Raw genomic sequence first — 20,982 nt, forward strand, 5'->3', positions numbered from 1 at the left:
TGCTTATCTCCAGTCCACTTCTGTATTGGAACTATTTCCTTCAACTTCTTCGTAGGACATCGGTTGAGTACATACGTTGCGGTGGCAACAGCTTCTCCCCAGAGCTTCTGAGGAAGCTTCTTCTCCTTTAGCATGCTTCTCACCATATCAAGCAAAGTTCGGTTTCTTCTTTCAGCAAGACCATTGTGTTGAGGGGTATAAGGAGCAGTAACCTCATGCTCAATTCCATTCTCCTCACAGAACTTCTGGAACTCTTTGGAGTTATACTCACCTCCACCGTCAGTTCTAAGAATCTTCAGCTTTTGACCACTCTGATTCTCAGCCTTCATTCTGAACTTCTTGAATTCATCAAACACCTCGTGTTTGAACTTAATAAGGGATACCCATGTCATTCTTGTGAATTCATCAACAAATAACACAAAGTATTTATTCCCTCCCATCGATGCTACTGGAAATGGACCACACACATCAGAATGTACAACTCCCAAGGCATGTTTTGCTCTTGGAGCAGTTTCTGACGCAAATGGCAATCGTGGTTGTTTTCCTTCCATACAAACTTTGCATGACTTTTCAGGCTTCTTAATTGCAGGAATTCCATGTACCAACTTCTTTGAATTCAGATGTTTTAAGCTTCTGAAATTCAAATGACCAAATCTTCTGTGCCACAGCTCACTCTCCTTCTCAGCACTTGTTGCACTAAGACATTCTGAGTCTGCAGTTCTGACATTCACCTTGAATGTTCTATTCCTTCCCTGTTCTGACTCCATAATCAACTTCTGATTGCAGTCATACAGCTTCAGAAGATTGTCCTTCATGGTAACTGAAAAACCTTTCTCAATTAATTGTCCCACACTCATCAAATTGCTTCTGATGCCAGGTACATACCACACGTTCTGAATCAATGCTGTTTTCCCATTGTTCAGAGTCACTCTGACATTTCCCATACCTTCTGCATTAAGATATTTGTCATCAGCACATCTGATCTTTGTCCTCTTTTCAGAGTCAAAGTCAACCAGCCATTTCTTGTTTCCAGTAAGATGATTTGAGCAGCCAGTGTCCATATACCACCAGTCTATCAGATCCATATTATCAGATTCAGAGGCCATCAATAGCACAGATTCGTCATCAGAACTTCTGGCTATATTTGCTTCTTCTGATTTTCTCTCCTTGTTTGACCAACAGTCTCTAGCAAAGTGACCAAACTTCTTACAGCAGTAACATTGGATTTTCTTCTTGTCATACTTCTCTTTTCCCTTCTGAACATTCTTTTGTCTATCAGAGGTTGAGCTTTCTGACTTCTGACCACCATCAGATCTTCTCCTGGCTTCTGACTGCTTCTGATACCTCCTATCAGAAGTTGCTTTCAGAGCCTGCTGCTCTACTTCCCTTTCAGAAGTTCTCTCAGTTAAACGCAACTCTTGCGCTTCTAGACTGCTCTGCAGCTCTTCAATTCTCATGGTGCTCAGATCTTTGGAATGTTCTATTGCTACCACAATGTAATCAAATTGACAGGTAAGGGATCTCAATACCTTCTCCATGATTGTTTCTTCAGAAAGAGTTTCTCCACACGCTTTCATCTCATTAGTGATCAGAATCACTCTGGAGATGTATTCAGAAACTTTCTCATTATTCTTCATGTTGAGATTCTCATATTGCTTTCTCAAGGACTGAAGCTTCACCTTCTTCACTGATGCGTCACCACCATAACATCTAACCAGTGTGTCCCACGCAGCCTTTGCTGTCGTTGAATCTGCAATCTTCTCAAACACATTTACATCAACACATTGATGAATGAAGAACAATGCTTTCTGATCCTTCTTCCTTACTTCCTTCTGCGCGTTTTTCTGTTCATCCGTCGCATCTGCTGCTACCGGAACATAACCATCAGTGACAAGATCTAGAACATCTTGAGCACCGAACAGTACACGCATTTGGATCATCCAACGATTCCAGTTTTTACCGTCAAATACCGGAAGTTTGGTGTTCATGTTGCCGTTTCCGTTCATCTTTCTACCTTGCACAATACACTCAGATTTCTCACACAGTGTTTCCCAACCCACAGAATTAAAATTCTGATCAGATTTTGTTCAAGATTCAACACGAATCTAAGAATCAAAATCAAACACACAAGACCTCACGTTCACTCGTGTTTCCCGTGTTTCCCAATGAATCCGAACCGGAGCTCTAGATACCAATTGTTGGTGCAAAGGTAGAATATATGATGAATGGAAATATTCTTATTCAGAGAATGATGGCTACAAAAAGGATTAAAAGTTACAATGATTGACACCCTATTTATAAGCCTCTAACAAACTTAAATTTGAATCAAATCTAATATTTAAATCTAATATCTAACAAACTTAAATATGAATCAAATCTAATATTTAAATCTAATATCTAACAAACTTAAATATGAATTAAATCTAATAATTAAATCTAATAATTTGTACCCTTTAATACTATGTGTTTTCTCCCAAATTATTATTATATTACTTTAAACTTATAATGATAATTAGAAAATACTAATAATTAACAAAAATAATTTGATAAAATTATTAATTTTCTATTTTATTTATCTTATTTTTTAATTGATGTGAAATATACATGCGGCATTTATTTTGGTTAAGTAGAAAGTAACTAATTAATAAGATTTGTGTAAAAAAAACTAATTAACAATATACTCTAAACTATAGAAAATAGAATCATAAAAAGATATTCTATTTTAAAAAGTGAAATGACTTTTAATTACTTGCATAATAGACGTTTTATATAAGACTCACATTGGAAACATGTTATTTCGTGTGCTAGATTGTCCGTGTAAGAGAGCAGCTGTCCAATTGAAATTCCAATACAACTCATGCCAATTTGAGATATTGGTCTTGAATCTGTATTGTCTGCTTTATTAAAAGAAAAATAAACATTAATGAGATATAAAAAAGTATTATCTCATTAGTAAAACATCTCATATCCTTCAATCCACTGAACATGTATGTTTTACTCGCATTTTTTCATAAAATAGATTAAAATTTTAGTCTCGCACTCTTTATTATGTCCCGCTCATCATGAATGCATATGCAATCCTTAATATATATATATATATATATATATATATATATATATATATATATATATATATATATATATATATATATATATATATATATATATATATATATATTTTAACTTTTAGACTCTAAGAATGTTGGAACAAAAAAGTTTTCAAAAAAGAGGAGAAAAGAAGAAGAGAGAAAAGAGAGAAAAACTATAAATTGAATTTGTGAAAAAGTGTAATCCTTATTGAGTGAAGTTTACATTATATCATGCCCTTTATATAGACAACTAAAACTCTGGCCCAAAACTTAGTATGTGCAAAATATGAAACTACAAGTTACACATCAACATAACAACTATATGTTGTATTCGACTTTGTCGAATATAGTTGACTCCTACTACTTCGACTACCTACTCTAACACAGTCGAAAGCTATCTTTCTACAAAACTATGACTTTTAACTAACACACCACCTAATTTAGGTTTTCGAGACTTCTCATCCCAATGCTTATCTTCAACTCGTAAAACCTGACTCTCTTCAGGCGTTTGGTGAGTATATCAGATAGTTGCCATTTTGTCTTGTAATGCTCTAGTTCAAGATTTTCTTTGTTAACTTGATCTCTAAGAAAATAATACCTCATCTTTATGTGTTTACTTCGACCATGCCATACTAGATGATTACCAATTCGATAATTGACTTGTTGTCGACAAACAACTTCATTTTACTAGGTTCCATTATCTTGAGCTCTTCAAGCAACATCTCTCTATCCATGTTGCTTGACAAGCTGCATATGATGCAGCCACAAACTCAGCTTCCCAAGATGACAAAGTCACAATGCTTTGCTTCCTTGAGCTCTATGAGATTGGAGCACCTTCAGTCATGAATATGTAGCCTGCAATACTCTTCTTCTCATCTTGATCTCCACCTTAATCTGAATCAGTGTAGCCATATATCTCTAAATTTATGTTGGTCTTCTTTTGTTTTGGCATCAACACACCATGATCAATTGTACCTTTGATGTATCTTAGCATTCTCTTGACTGTAGTGAAATAACATTCTTGGGGTTTATCCATGAATCTACCCAATATTCCGACACTTAGACAACTATCTGGCATGGAATCAACACACCAATGATTTGTTTGTACAGTGTCTCACTTACAAACTCATCATTTGTATCCTACTTCAACTTTGCTCCAGTTTCTAATGGCGTAGATGTTGTATTACAGTTGCTCATCTTGAACCTCTTCAAGATATCTTGGGCATACTTCTTTTTGCGTAAGAGCACCCATTCGCACGTGTCTTTGAAATTGATCCCTAAAATATATGACAAGTTCTCTAGGTTAGACATTTCAAACTCCTACATCAACTTCGACTTGAGTTTTCTTACCTCTGCTTCATCTACACTTGTAATTAACAAGTCATCTACATACAGGCATAAGAAGATTCGATTGACTATGTCTGCATCATTAACATAAACTCCATGTTCAGAGACACACTTTTAGAAACCTGCTTCGATCGGGAAGCTATCTATTCTCTTATTCCAATCTCTTAGGGCTTGCTTCAAACCATATAGAGCCTTCCTCAATATGTATACCTTCGACTCATGCCCTTTGATTATGAATCCTGGGGGTTCACTGACATAAACTTCTTCTTCTAAAGGTCCATTCAGAAATGTTGACTTTACATACAATTGATGTATCTTCAACCCTTTGTATGCTGATGTTGACACAATGATTTTGGTTATCTCTAGCCTTGTAACATGTGCGTAGACTTTGTCGAAACCAATACCAGGTATTTGCAGGAAACCTCTCGCCACTAGTCTTGCATTATGATTGGTAATTTCACAATTTGGCATTTGTTTCAGCTTGTAAACCCACTTCACATCAATTGGATTCTTGATTGACTCTTCAACAATATCACATGTCTTGTTCTTCTCGATTTTCCTGAGTTATTCTTTTAATAGTTGCTAACCAATTTTAATCATTCACGGTTTGATCCAAATTGATTGGTTTTGCTTCAACTATCATCATCGTTTTTTCTATTAAGTCACCATCTGTATTGACTGCTTGATCTGGAAATCTCTCATCTCCAGTTAGCCTTGTTGACTCAGTTCTTTCTCTAGTCGATCTTCTACCATTATGCTCACCTGGTTCTTCATTTTGATTGGTTGTGACTTCAGTTTGTTGGTCTTCATCAAGCATAATTGTGATTGTTTCTTGCTCCAGTCAAACTGACCCTTGACTCCAATCCCAGTGTTTTTTTCTTCCACTAAAAAATCTTGAGTTATCACAAATTTATCATCATTTGGTGAATGCAACTTGTATGCATCAGTCTGATGATAACCTACAAGCACCATAGTCTGACTTCAATCATCCAGTTTCTTCCTCAATTGTTCAGGTACATGCCTGAAGCACATTGATCCAAACACTCTAAGACAACTACATTCGGCTTCACACCTGTCCAAGCCTCACAAGGTGTCCTCTCGATTATCTTCTTGGTTGGACATATGTTTAGAATGTATACTACTATCGAAACTGTTTCACCCAAAAATCTCTTTGGCATATCTCTAACTTTCAACATGCTCCTAGTCATGTTTAGTATACTTCGATTATTTCTCTCAGCTATGCCATTATGATGAGGTGTATAGGAAACAATAAAGTCATGCTATATACCTTCCTCATTGCAAAATATAGAAAATTCTTGAGAAGTGTATTCACCATCACCATCAGATCTCAATTTCTTAACTTGCATCCACTATGCTTCTCGACATGCAATTTAAACTTCTTGGACTGTGTGAATACCTCACTCTTTCTTTCAATAAGGTAAATCCACATATATCTGGTGCATTTATCTATGAAGGTTAGGAATTAGTAGTTACCTCAATTCAACCTTACTTCAAAAGTTCCACACGCATCAGAGTGAACTAACTCTAGGTTTTCCTTCAACCTCATGGGCAAGTCATGTTTGAATGCTTTCCTAGGTTGCTTTGCTTTCCAACATTCCTCACATACCTGACATAGCTCGTTCACCTAAGGTAATATATACACCATATTCTTTTGGTTGAGCATACCTAAACTTCTGAAGTTTAAATGTCAATACTTGTGATGCCATAGCCAATTCTTGTCTTCTTTTGCAGTCCAAGCAAGACACATGTGATCAACCGTGTTGATTCTACCTTAAAGGTCCTATTGTCTGCTAATGGTTACTTTAGAATCAACATTCCATTACCATGATACATCTTTATTTGATTCTTTTCTAGCCTCATGTTGTACCCTTTTGCAAGTAATTGACCTACGCTTATCAAGTTACTTGTCATCGAAGGTATGGCAACAAAGATATCTCATTTAACACCTGATGTAATGTGGTTGTCGTCTACAAACCTTATCACTTTCTCAACTGATTCATCTAGCTTGATTAACCAATTTTTATTACTAGACATGTGGTTACTGCATCCTGAATCCAGGTACCACATGTTGGTTTATTCAGTGTTTGACTGAATGTAGACCATGAGTAGCACATCAACAAAATCAATATCTTCAACATGTGCATACTGCACTTAATCACTATCTTTTGCCCATGCTTCCTTCTTTCTTTGACAGTCTCGAACATAGTGACCAAATCCTTGATAGTTGTAACTACACCTCCTTCATGTCAACTTTCTTCCCAAAATACTTGTTGCCCATGTCTTTCTTGGTCAAATTAGAGTGATTCTCTGAATTCTTGATTAACTTCTCATCGTTAGCAATGTTCTTTCCCTGCTCCTCCTTCTCTTTCACATATTTCATGATGAATCTTATTTGTAGTGCTTGTTCAACCACCTTCTCCCTTTCTGAGTTCCTCTGCTTCAACATCATCTCATGATCCTCTAATGAAGCTTGAAGTTCTTCTAACTTCATCTCAGCTAGGTTCTTGGACTCTTCAGTAGACAATACAATATAATCAAAATTCATAATCAGAGATCTCAACACTTTCTCAATCTTCTGCAAATCGTTGATTGATTCACCACACACCTTCATCTGGTTCGTTAACAACAACACACGTGAAAGGTATAATGAGATTGATTCTTCTTCGTTCATCGGAGACATCTCAAATTTCTTTCTCAACGTCTGCAACTTCACCCTTTTAAGTTTTTCATATGTGTCGTACAAGTTCTTCAACTTGTCCCACACTCCTTTGGTCATTTCTTCTTCAATTATCTTCTCGAATATGTTAGGATCCATACATTGTGAATCAAGAACAAAGTTTTCCATCTTTATTCCTTTGATTCTTGTGCGCAGCTTTCTGAACATCATTTGTATTCGCTTCCAATGTAGGTACTCCATCATTCACGATTTCAGACACATCTCGAAATTTGAAGATGACCTTCATCTGCGCAACCCACCGGTCGCAGTTCTCCCCTTTGAAAACCAGCAAATTCGCTGAAAATTATGTTGATGTTGTGTTTTCGTTTGCCATTACAGATTCTCTCTGAATCACAACTAGACTCTGACACCAATTTGTTAAAATAAATGAGTTTTCAAGAAAGATGAGAGAAAAATAAGAAGAAGAGAGAAAAGAGAGAAAACTATAAACTAAATTTGTAAAAAAGCGTAATCCTTATTAAGTGAAGTTTACATTATACCATACCCTTTTATATATGCAACTAAAACTTATAAAGGACAAAAAGATAAACTACAAGTTACACTTTGACATAACAACTATATATTGTATTTGACTCTGTCGAAAATAATTAATTCCTACTATTTCGATTAACTACTTCGACACTATCGAATGCTAACTTATGAATTACAACTAATAAAGAGCACAAAACCCCTAAGATCTACCTCTCGTGTCAGTCTTGTTTTAGATAGAGTGAGTGGAGATTTTATATCCATACCCGCTTTGTCCACTTTATTTTCTTACATGCTTCTAGTGGACGAGTTAAGAAAAGGGTGGAGATACTGTTTACCCGAACCCGGAGTTATTTAAGGATAGTATAAGTTATCTGAATATATAAATTGGTTAGAAGCAAATGTGAATCTAAGTTGGACCCCATAATATTTGCAGGGATAAGATTCGTGGTGTAGATAAAAATTATCATGTCTGTACCTTTCACTACGTGTCAAGAATTGGTGCTATATTGTACAAATGACAATTCCACTAAAAGTGACTAATAGCACTCACTTGAAGCCAACCAACCCCACAAGTTTATACAAGCCTCACATCACAAGCATTATAAAATGAATTCAGAGAAGATGCTTATAAATTAACGTAGTGTAATGTTAAAAAGAGTAACCAATAATCGTTTAGAGATGGCTTGTTGTGCCAACACCAATAATGAAGAACACACTTTCGACGCGGGATGAGGCCCTACATGCTGTTTGATGCTTCTAGTCAAATTTTGGAAGATTCTCCTAAGAGAGACTATTCATCATTACAAATTTTAATTTGCTTTATTTATGATTGCTTATTTTGTATTTTTACAAGTTAATTGAGAAGAAAAAACAAATTAGTCATCAACTTTTCTTTTCTTCTCTTTTTAAAAGTATTTTGTTTGCTTAGAAAGATTGTTTCTTTGAAAATCTAATGAAAAGATAGAATTACGGCCATCGTCTGTTTGGATCAAAATAAACTTATTTATAGTTTATATTACAGATAAAATAAATTTAATTATTTGCTTAAATATTTCTATAAATTATTTTTATAATAAAATATAAAATAAATTTAAATTATTTTTATATATATTATAAATTATTTACATAAATTAGATATTTTAAAAAAATATATGAAAAATATCATAAACTTTTTATTCGATATTTTGAAAAATATCATCGACTCAAATAAATTAATTCAAACAAATCTTTATTCTTTCATACTCAAATGAGTACATTGACTATACAAACAATTTCTTTAAATATAAATAAAAAATAAGTATATTATTAAAAATGATGGAGTAAAATATAATATTTGTTATAGATATCCGATGAGTTCAAATTTGCAATATTCTACTTTTAAAAGTAAAATTTTGGTCATTAAACTGTTAAACAAAAATAAGTAATATTTATCCACAATATTCATATAAATTTATTAAAAAAAGTGATAAATATATTATTAATTTGAAAACCTATTTATATTAGGATATACTTTTTTGTCAAATAGAAGCTAATATTTAAGAACAAATAAAATAATACTTATGTTAAACAAAACTATTTCGATAAAACTTTTAAAACTCAATTTTATAATTTGAAAATAAATTTAATCTCTGCCAAAAACTTAAAACCAAATAAATACGTACCAATGTCATATCACTAATAAAGTGAGGTAGGGTACATTGGTGAAATATATGCATGGTGTACGTTAAAAGTCATTTTTCAGTTGAATGTTCAGAGCCACAACCACATTCATATAGATTACTATTTATGGTTCTATTTATAAAACAAAAATATTTTTAAATTTATTAAATAATTGATATATCTAAAATATATCATATATCCGATATATTGATTATTTAATAAATTTAAAAAATTAATTTTTTCTTAATATTTTCTCTTAATGACGCATATTCATAAAATTCATGGATAAACTAAAGAATACCTTGTCCTTTCCACTTTTTAAAGTCCTTTCGCAGTATATCCCCTACTTGCATAGAGGATAGATCATGCATTTTGTACCTCACTGCAAATAAAATAATCACAGATTCACAGCATGTAAATAATTAAATTAAACCAAGTAATTTCAAAGTATCATATACAGTAATTAATCATTGGTAGAGATTTACATGTACTATAATAGTAAAATAGTGTATGACATACATAATTGATAAAGACCATTGCATCCATAACGACCAGCACCATTGATCAATAATGAAACCATGTACTTATCTTTAGAGGTGCAATGAGGGTCCCTTAAATTTGTAGTGTCCAATAGGATTCCAGATAACTGCAAACATTTATGAACATCACGTGGAATCTGATTGCAATTTAGAAGAAAATAAATAGTACTATGAAATTGTAAAAGTTATCAAATATTTTATAAAGATAAATATTAGAGGGAATGATAACAAAATATTAATACTCATTTTTTTCTTTACTCTGGAAAGAGGGATTCTAGCACTAGTTAAGAAAGAATATAAATAAAACTTATCTCATGATTATTCAAATCAAATTCAACCCATATTCTTAATATAGATTTAAGTAGAATTTATTAACTATTAGAACCAAATCACAATGTTATATTTAAACTTATTAGTATGAGTTCAATAACTTTTTTTTGACAGCAAGTTCAATACCAATTCAGTGAAAGTATAATATCTTTTACATAAATATTAAATTAAATTTTACCACAGTGTATAATAAGAATATTTTATTTAAAAAAAAAAGAAGAGAAATACTTACTTAGACCTAAATTCAAATATAAAATGTTTAGGCTTAACTAAATAAATTAATTAAAAGAGGAAATAATTAAATGATAGGACTGTATTTTCCATAATAAACACTATGTATGGAGAGGGAGGATCAGATTCCGTCATTAGGTAGGGGAAAGACAATTTCGGTCGACGATTAAGAAAAAGAGAAGAAGAGATTGTGGATGGAAAATGTAAAGGGGTTAGGGCTAGAAATCAACCAGGTAAACAAATATTTAATATTTAATATTTAATATTTAATATATATATATATATATATATATATATATATATATATATATATATATATATATTTATTTATTTGAATTTATTTAGTAAATCAATTCAATTAATTGAAAGAATACTATTACGATTTAATAATGTGAATAGTCAAGATACTCTTGTAAGTTGTATATATACACGAGTATACCCTTAAATATGTTAGACAAATATTTGCTTACATGGTTGATTTCTAGCCCTAACCCTTTTATGTTCTCTACCGACAATCTCTTTTTCTCCTTTTTCTTAATCGTCGATCGGAATTACCTTCCTCCTACCTAATGACTGAATATGATCCTCCCGCTCCAACTGCTTTCTCAGAACGGAAATCCTCTATGGCCCTACTCAAACTCACACTCTTGTCACTAATCCCATCCTTATTGTCCATAATATCACCAATTTTATCAAAGTTAGACTAGATATGAAAAAGAGACGATATAATTCATGGTCAGAACTCTTTAAGATCCATGAAAGAGCCTACTAAGTCATTGCTCATATAATTTCTTTCTTTATGGATGATAAGATCAACCCATCTCTCAAAGTAATTGATTATAAACTATGGATGCTTATTAATGTGATTGCCCTACAATGGATTTGAATGACTATATCTAATGATTTGCTCAACACAATCATCGAACATGATTCAATGGCTAAACTTTTTTGGAATTGAATATTTGATCTTTTTGGACAATAAGAATTCACGGGGCTATACGTAGAACAAGAATATTCATGAGTGAAGATGGATAAATTTTCTAATGTTTAATTGTATTGTTAACATTTGAAATCTCTCTCTAATCAATCATCAAAAGTTGTGTTATGTGTCAAACGCACGATTGATACTCTTACTTATTTTCAGATTGACTAATGCTTATGGAACCATCGAATCACAAATTCGACATGGAGATAAAATCCCTCCTTTTTACAAAGCCCAAAGTCATCTCAATGATCGTTTTGAAGGAAATGACAAAGGGAAAAAAATGAATAAACTATCATAGACAATTATGTGTTTCTCGCATCTTAAGATGATAATTCTATTGGAAATTATTCTCATCATCAAAATCATAACATGACAAATTTAAGCAACACAATGGGTGTAACAATGCCCCCTCTAACCATGGTAGAGGAAATATTCGTGGTTGTCGTGGTAAAGACCGAGACGGACGTCGTAGCAACCGATCACAACATAAATAGTGACCGCCATTTTCTTCACAACAACAACAATGAGACTTTCCACCATAGGATGCACCGTGGTAAACTTGGGCACACCATCGTGCCCGTACTCAATAACACAAAATTGGAAGAATTAGTCTCATTATCACAGGTAGCCCAGAATTCTTGGGTCTAAGCCTTAGCAGGCTCACATGGTAACCACAACAGCAACTAGTTTCCAACCATCCTATGCGCTAACCAACATTCAAGTCGCGCTACATACTCTATTTATGGCTCCTCCTTATGATAATTGGTACATCGACAATAAAAATACTTCTCTTATGACCGTAAATATTGATAATTAGTTTTGGAAGATTTTTTTGTTATTCTTGTCCTCATGGACACTAAACACTCTGATTTTAATTTCTCTTCATTGAAACAAGTTCATTGTCTGTAATTAATTTCAGAAGTTTTTTTTTGTAATTCTTATTTTCTTTGAAAAAACATAAAATTACCTTTTTATGAATCTTATTTTTCTATACTTTGTTATTTTTTGATGTTGTCCATAGTGATATTTGGACATCACATACTTTAAACTCTGGTGGACATCATTATTATGCTTTACTTATTAATGATTTCAAGAATATTTTATGGACTTTTTAATTGCAAATAAATATCAACTGCCTTCCTTTTTTTTTCCAATTTTATACTTATATTAAAAGATAACTTGAAAGAGAAATCAAATATTTTCAATGTGACAATGGAAAAGAGTATACAATGGACAGTTTCATAATTTTTTTGAATTAAATGGAATGATATTTTGATTTTCTTGTCCCCATACCTCTCCTCAAAATAGAAAAGCAGAGAGAAAAATTTACACCATCAATAATATCATTCACACCCTTCTAACTTGTGCCACTCTCCTACCTCATTTTTGACATCATGCACTACACATGACCACTTACTTCCTCAACACACTCTCAAACAAAAAGCTCGCATTAAAATTCTCTATAAAAAAGGTCTGTCATACTCTCACCTTAAAGTCTTTGGTTGTCTTTGTTGCCATATTATTCCACCTACCTCTAAAAATAAATTTACTGTCTCGCTCAACACCATGTGCATTTTTTTGCATTATCCTTCAAATAAAAGAGGTTATAAATGTTATGGGTTGCCAAGTCATAAAATAATTATATCTAGGCATGCCACCTTTGATGAAAATACGTTTCCATTTTCTACCTTAAATGGTCCCCAAATATCTAATTGTGAATTTTTGGATACAAGCAACACACCCTTTCGTAACTCCTATCCAACCTATTCTCATCAAAACACTACTACAACAAACCAACACCCCCTACTCAAAATCTGACCGCATTAGCCACAACTACCTCATCCCTAAATCCCACTGCCACGAGCCTTAACTCTCAACAAATGCCATTACATACAGAAAATTCCATTTCATATTCATAGTTGGCCTCACCATAATCATTTCACCGCTTCAACCACCCCCTCACCTTAAATTACCACCCGAGCATAACATGAAATTTTCAAGCCTCACAAACTTTTTAATATCTATACCTTATCTTCAAACTTTATTTCTCCATTGTGTACCGATCTGATTCATGCATTACATGATCATAATTAGAAAATAGACATGAAAGATGAATATGTTGATCTTATTGAAAATAAGATGTGGGACTTATTGCCTTGTCCACCTAATGCTAATATTATTCGAATTTTGTATATTTTCAAGAATAAAAACAAATGTGATGGATTCTTTGAGAGGTAAAAATCTCGGTTTGTAGGTAATGGTGCCAGTCAACAAAATGGTATCGATTTATGGTGAGACTTTCAGTCGCGTAGCCAAACCACCCATTATTCAGACGACACTCAATGTTACTTTGTCAAGATCATAATGTATTCATCAATTAAATGTCAAAAACACATTTTTAAATGATAATATTGATGAAACTGTCTACATGCATCAACCACCTGGTTTTTGAAATCCTCAACATCCTGATTATGTACGCTTGCTCAAGAAGTCACTTTATGGACTTAAACAAGCACCTCATGCTTGGTATCATCGGTTTATTGGCTATGTTTTTTCCTTGGATTTCTCTCATAGCATCTCTGATAATTCCTTATTCATCTACCAACGAGGTAATGATATAACTTATATCATTCTCTATGTGGATGACATCATTTTGGCTGCCTCCTCAAATTTTCTTCGCCAATCCATCATGACTAAACTGAACTCCAAATTCTCTACGAAGGATTTAGGTCCTCTTAGTTACTTTCTTGGTATTATTATTACCAAATACCCAAGAGGTTTTTTTTGTTGTCACAAAATAAATATGCAGAGGAAATTATTGATTGAGCGAGTATGTCTTCTTGCAAATCATATGCTACACTAATGGACACACAAGCCAAACTAAGTGGATCTTTTGGAAATCCATTTCACGACCCACTGAGTATCATAGTCTTGCTAGAGAACTTCAATACTTGATTTTTATAAGATGTTATAACACATATGTCGTGCAACAATTGTGTTTGTTTATGCATGATACAAAAATACAACATATATTTTCCTTGAAGCGCATCATTCGATATATTTAAGGCACTCTTAATTTCGATATATGTCTATATCATTCCTCCATTGATAGGATAATCATTATATAATGATGCAGACTTGGGTGAATGTCTAGACACGAGAAACTACACATATCCGTATTGTGTAATACTCGGGGACAACCTCATCTATTGGTCTTCCAAATGCTAACATACATTGTCTCGTTCCAGTGCTAAAATCAAATATCCTAGAGTCGCTATTGTAGTATATGAGTCATGTGAGCTTAAGAATTTTCTTTTTGAACTACATTACCCTATCTCGAAGGTCACATTAGTCTATTGTGATAACGTAAGCACCATGTATCTCTCCAGTAATTTCGTTCAACATCAACACATTAAGCACATTGAGATGAATATTCATTTTATACGAGAGAAAGTTATTTATGACTAAGTTAGAGTATTCCATGCCCTCCACGATATTAAATAGAAGACATCTTCACTAAGGACCTTCCACGATAACTCGTTGATGATTTTAAACTTAGTCTAAATATCTGACAACTTTCAGTTTCGACAACACGAATGTATTAGATTATGTAAGTATATTTTATATTTAACAAATGTGTTTTATAGTTAGTATATATTAATTTTAAAAAATTAATTTCATTGAAAGATTACCGTTATGATTTATGATTTAATAAGGCTTTGATAGTTAAGATATTCATGTTTATATACATGATTATGCAATGAAATATGCGAGATAAATATTCTTTTACAAATACATTGTTATTAAATTCTTATTATAATATCTTAAGCCAATTACAAAAATAAATAAAATATTTACTAAATAAAAGAAATAAAGTCGTGATTAAAATTTAGGAACTTATTTTTAACAATAAAAAAACATTGATTTGGTTTTGTTATTTCATTTTTAAAAATGACAACTAAACTTATATTATCGGGCCTATGTTATTTGGGTCTTCTTCATGTCTGAGCAATCCTAAGGGGTGCAGTTTTGAAAATAGAAGTAGGGGTAGTAAGAAATTTAAATAATTTAAATAATTTGTATTATATGTTATACAATTTTAGTTTTAATTATCATGTGATAATTTATAAACAGAAATTTGAAATAAACTTTTTCACAAAACTCAATTATAAAATTGAAAAATTAAAAATTTAAAGCTAGAAATTAAGAAGTTGAAGTACCAGTAATTTACTGAAGGATTTGCTAGTCAATAATTCTGGTGAATATGCTACAAATTTTTCAGCTATAGCCGTACAACAAGAACCTTCCTGCAATAATGTTAACATAATATACACTCTTATAATTAAATGATTAATTTAATCAGAAAATTTGATTTATGAATTATAGGTCTAATTACCTCTCCAATTGTTACATTTTTTACCCATGGATATATTTTCTCACCCTGAAGAATAAGAAATATTAGGATTAAAAAAATATAATTAATTAATATTTATTTTTTAAAATTTATTAATAATTAATATATTTGACTAATATATAAATTAAATACATTAGTTATTTAATAAATATAAAAAATAAATTTTTACTTATAATGATAATGATAAAAGTAATATGTAGTTTTTTTAAAATGTAAGGTAATTGTTGCCTTAAAAATACATTAACCTTTCTGCAGTGAAAAATTTCCACCACAGCATGCTTCAATTTCTGAGGTAAAAAATACAAAATTAATATCAATAGTTAATTTCTATTTTTTTATAAAATTAAAAAGAATATCAAATTTATAATTTTTTTACCTCTTGTTTGTTGGCAATCTTGCTGCTCTTCAACAATAGTATCTTAAGACTTCCAAATAGATCATAATATGACATATCAATCTGTTTGGAATTAAATCAACATAAAAATAAAATAAATTTTATAATTGTATAATGATATAAATATAAAATATATTTTTTTATAAGGACATTCAATGATATATCAAAATATTTAAATTTAATTTACTGGCTTATTTATCAAAATATGGTTGTTGGAGTTTATATTGAAAATTAAACTAACCTCATCAGCAAAAATTAAGGATGATTGATGAATTTGACATGAATCAAGTAACCACTTGAGTTCAACATGTGCCCCAAGATTTGATCTGTTAATGTTGATAATTGGTACTATGCAGATTTGATCATTTTTTGAAGTTACATTTAGATAGAAGGAGTACATGATAGTTGAAGCCACAGTTCCAACATCTGCATGTAAATAATTTTGTATTTTATGATTGCAAGCTTTTGAATTTACATGGTAAGGATGAATTTAAATTGCGTCTATAACAGTCTTGTGCGTGAATTTTGATATAGAGATATTTGAATTACATAATTAAAATTAGGATAACAAACATGCATGTTCATCCCGTATATCTCTCTTCTACAAAATATTCCTTCTACAAAATTCCAAAAAAAAACGAGGTGGAACGAGACAATTATTGTTGAAAGTGCGAGACTAAAATTTAGGTCTCTTTGACGAAAAAATGAAAGTGGAAAGGGCATGTAGGCTTTGCACTTCTAAGAAATAAAAATTCTTGATAATACTCGAGCCCGCAAAGAAAAGAGCATGGCAGAAGAAACATATTAGAAAGTGCAAACCTAAAATATTGATTTGTTTCAAAAAAAACGATGGTCGAACGCCTATATCATAAACCGGACGTATTTTATTACTCCTAATTAAGATATAATTTTTATTGCACGCATGTAATTTAAATTAATCACAATGCAATTGCAAATTCATTTGCAGACTCGCTGCATTAACAATATTGCGGCCTCAATTATAATTATAGTTGCTGAAGTCAAGTTAAAGCCATAAAAGCTAAGAAAGAAAAAAAATTTTACCAGCATCATCTGATCCCATTACAGCATACAAGAATTTTCCAGGCACACCAGCATTAACATCATCCTTTCTAGCCTTCAAATATGCATTGAGCTTATAAATACCTTCACATGATTCAACAATTTGAATTTCTGGTGATACTCCATTATAATATGAAGCTGCTGATAGTGGAAGAAGAACATTTGATAGCTTTTCTTTTCTTCTTGTAACAGTGTATATCTTTTCCACATGTTGTAATATTGCTGGTGCATGTGAATTCTCTTCTTCATTTGATTGAATATCTAGTTGTATAAATGGAGTAATTTTGCTTCTTTCTAACCATTTTTCAGACGGGGAATGTTCGATTGATTCATAGTTGAAATCTTCAGAGAATGCTGAGTTATCAAATGGCAATTGATCTATGCCATTTGTAGACATATCCATGACAAGTTTTGAAGTTTTGGTTTCATCAATATCTATAAAAATTCAAAAACATTCTTAAATATTTTATAAAATATTTTATAAAATATTTTATTTAAGTGTATTTGATGAAATTTTATAAAATGTTTTATTTAAAGAAAATTTAAGAAATTTTAAACTATATCTAAACTTAATCCCTTTGAATATTACAAAATAGTCTTTGATGATTTTCAAAGTTTACAAATTAATCCCTTTGAATTTTTAAACATTGCAAGTTTATGTCGTTTAAAAAATTTAAATTTGATCCACAATTTTAAATTTTTTTAAAAATGATCCAAAAAATCAAACATTAAACAATTTTATTACTATATAAAATAATCAAATTTAAAAATAAGGGATTTAATGAATGAATTATTTCAATCTGAGAAACATTTGCTTAAGCAACATTATTTTAGTTGTTCACCTTTGCTTAAAAGCCCATCAAAGAAAGGATTCTCTCTAGTACGAATATATGATTCCTGCATATATTGAGAATTATATAAAGAAAAAAAATAAGTAGCTGAAATGAAAATAATACAGAAATAAAAATTCAAACATATCATAATTTCACACATATAAGATTAAGTAACGTTAATCTTGAAAGAAGTTAAAGCATGATAGAGGTAGTAATGAACCTGGTGATTTTGTTTCAAAGCTCCATCAGATTTCATGGTTGAAACAATATTCAGGTGTAGAAAACTATGATAAAAAGAAGAAGATGATAGTTTTAAATTAGGCTTAATTAAGGGTACGGCAGATTAAGTAGAAAACAAGAAAGCGAAAGATGACAAATATAGGAATTGTTGGAGACTCCGAAATAGTGTTAAACCCATGATTTAATATTTTATACAATTATGTCTCATTATTGTTTGTCCTTCTTCAATATGCTTAGAAAAATGCAATGGAAATAGAGGGTGGCTTTTGCCGCTCTTCCTTTAAAATTTAAAATATCTATGATATCAATAAAATTTTAAAATACTTATAGATTTTATTATTTAAGAAAAAAAATAAAATTATCTTAATTGAATAACACAAAATTTATTTATGTTTTATAAATATCTTAACTGTTTACCTAGCGAGATTTTTTGAAAGTATTTTAAATTATTTGGAAATTCCAAACAAATAAAGTCGATAGACAAAGAGTTAATGTAGTTTATCATGAAGTATTTGCAAAAGTTCAGTTTAGCTAAATTTAAAGACTTATGTTATTATTTTATGAATAACATTAAATTTGTAACTTCAATTTTTATGTATAATTTCATAATTTTTCTTAAACATAGATTTTGTTTATATCCATTTTCAATTTTCTTTTATGTACATCTAGATACAAATTTTGTTCGTTTGACTATAAAACACAATTTTAGAGTTTGGCCTCTAATTAGGGATGATTATCTAAGGTTTTTGGTGTGTGTTAATGTATGGTAAATTGATCATTATCTTAGAAGTTAAGTTATCCTTATACTTATGGGATGAATCTTTTAGTCACAATGACAATGGAAAGAACAGAACAACTGAGAAAGAAAAGAAAGAACGATGGAGAATAATAATATTTTCTGTAGAGTTTTCTCTATGCCCACAACCTGCGAAAAACTTCTTTATTCACTTTGCAACTGCAAAATTATGTGAATACAATGTTATAACTTCTCACATACAAGAATATGGGTTACTCCCTCTATTTATAGATTTAGGTTAGCTTGCTCCCTAAGCCAAAGGCCAAAACTATAAAAGCCCAAAATAGATAACACTACTAAAATAGACCTAAGTCGAAATTCTGTGTGAAACAACATGCTTCGACACTTCGACACACTAATACAACTCGACACACTAGGTGATTTGACATTTCCTTTCTTCTGTCGAGCAACCTGCTTCAACATAAGAAATTACAATTCAACACACCACCTAATTCATTGTGTCTAAGCTATCTACATTCATCATAGTTCTTAATCTTCTGAATACTTTGACCTGCACCCCTTCGTCATAATTTCTGCAATCTGATTCTCAATTCTGCAGTGTTCCACATTCATCTTTCCATCTGCCATCTGCTCTTGAAGATAATGGAACCTCATCTCGATGTGCTTGCTTCAACCATGTACTATCGAATTCTTCACCAGATTGATAGCTGACATGCTGTCGATCTTCATGGTAATTGCTCAATGACTCTTCGTTGTTATCTCTTTGACCAGATTCACCATCCACGTTGCTTGACATGCATAAAGCAAATCAGTTATATATTCTGTTTCGCATGACGATAATGCCACGACTGGCTCATTTCTCGAACTTCAAGCAACTGGTGCACCACCTAGTATAAATACATAGCCAGTTGTGGATTTTCGATCCTAAGCATCACTACACCAACTTGAGTCGGTGCATCCCACTAGTTTGCATTCTTTTCCTTCATCAACTGCAGGAAACAAAATGTCATAGTTGAGAGTTCCTTTAAGATATCTTAGTATCCTCTTCACCGCTGCTAGATGTGATACCTTTGGCTTCTGCATGAACCTACTTACCATAACTACAATGTATGCTAAGTCTGGCATTGTGTGACAAAGGTATAGAAGTGACTGAATAAGTCTTCTATATTGGGTTGGGTCGATAACATCTTCATCTGAATCTTTCGATAGTTGTAATCTGGGCTCAGCTGGAGTCAAAGTTGGGTTGTAATCTTGCATCTCAAATCTCTTGAGTGTTTCGCCTGCATACCGTCTTTGATGCATCATCAAACCTCTACCACTCTTGTAGAATTCGATGCCAAGGAAATATGAAATTCCACCCAGATCGGACATTTTGAATTCCTTGTTGAGATCACCATCGAAGTCATCGATCTTCTTCTTGCAGCTACCTGTTATCAACAAGTCATCGACATAAAGACATAGTATAAGCAATTCACTCCCGCTTCTTCTTACTTACACTCCATGTTCAGTTGTACACTTCATAAATTCCTTCTCCCATAGAAAGGCATCTATCTTCTTGTTCCAAGCTCTTGGAGCTTGTTTAAGTTCGTACATGGCTTTATGCAGTCTGTACACCTTTCTTTATTCGCCTTGTTTCACTAACCCAGTTGGTTATGCAACATAAGCTTCTTCTTCTAAGGGGCCATTCAGGAATGCACATTTCACATCCATTCTGACATATCTACCAATTGTTCACGTTTGCTAGACAACAACTAACCTGGTTATTTCGATCTTAGAAACAGGTGCAAGTCTCGCCTTGTGTCTCCTCAAGTCTCACCTTGTGTCGAGTCACTTCTCCTTTGGGATTCAACTTCAC

General features: G+C 32.0%; 1 protein-coding gene across 6 annotated transcripts in view; it reads right to left on the reverse strand.

The window, feature by feature from the left end:
- LOC127107270 (uncharacterized) overlaps positions 1–18,487 on the reverse strand; it is a 41,022-nt gene extending 22,535 nt beyond the window's left edge. For 3 of the 6 annotated variants that reach the window (XR_007795668.1, XR_007795667.1, XM_051044566.1), the window contains exons 1-11: positions 18,351–18,487; positions 18,140–18,194; positions 17,280–17,732; positions 16,459–16,643; positions 16,200–16,280; positions 16,069–16,110; positions 15,806–15,850; positions 15,630–15,716; positions 9,844–9,970; positions 9,626–9,706; positions 2,781–2,897 (exon numbers count right to left, since the gene is read on the reverse strand). Coding sequence is in view for 3 of the 6 variants with exons in the window: in XM_051044566.1 (XP_050900523.1) it covers positions 2,781–2,897; positions 9,626–9,706; positions 9,844–9,970; positions 15,630–15,716; positions 15,806–15,850; positions 16,069–16,110; positions 16,200–16,280; positions 16,459–16,643; positions 17,280–17,732; positions 18,140–18,194; positions 18,351–18,386 (1,309 nt within the window). In the remaining 3 variants the exon portion in view is untranslated. The remainder of the gene's footprint in view (positions 1–2,780; positions 2,898–9,625; positions 9,707–9,843; positions 9,971–15,629; positions 15,717–15,805; positions 15,851–16,068; positions 16,111–16,199; positions 16,281–16,458; positions 16,644–17,279; positions 17,733–18,139; positions 18,195–18,350) is intronic. The other 3 variants (XR_007795669.1, XM_051044567.1, XM_051044568.1) reach the window with 2 other exon arrangements.
- Between the last annotated feature and the right edge of the window lie 2,495 nt (positions 18,488–20,982).

This window comes from Lathyrus oleraceus, chromosome 7 (genome assembly GCF_024323335.1).
Source record: "Lathyrus oleraceus cultivar Zhongwan6 chromosome 7, CAAS_Psat_ZW6_1.0, whole genome shotgun sequence".
Taxonomy (NCBI): domain Eukaryota; kingdom Viridiplantae; phylum Streptophyta; class Magnoliopsida; order Fabales; family Fabaceae; genus Lathyrus; species Lathyrus oleraceus.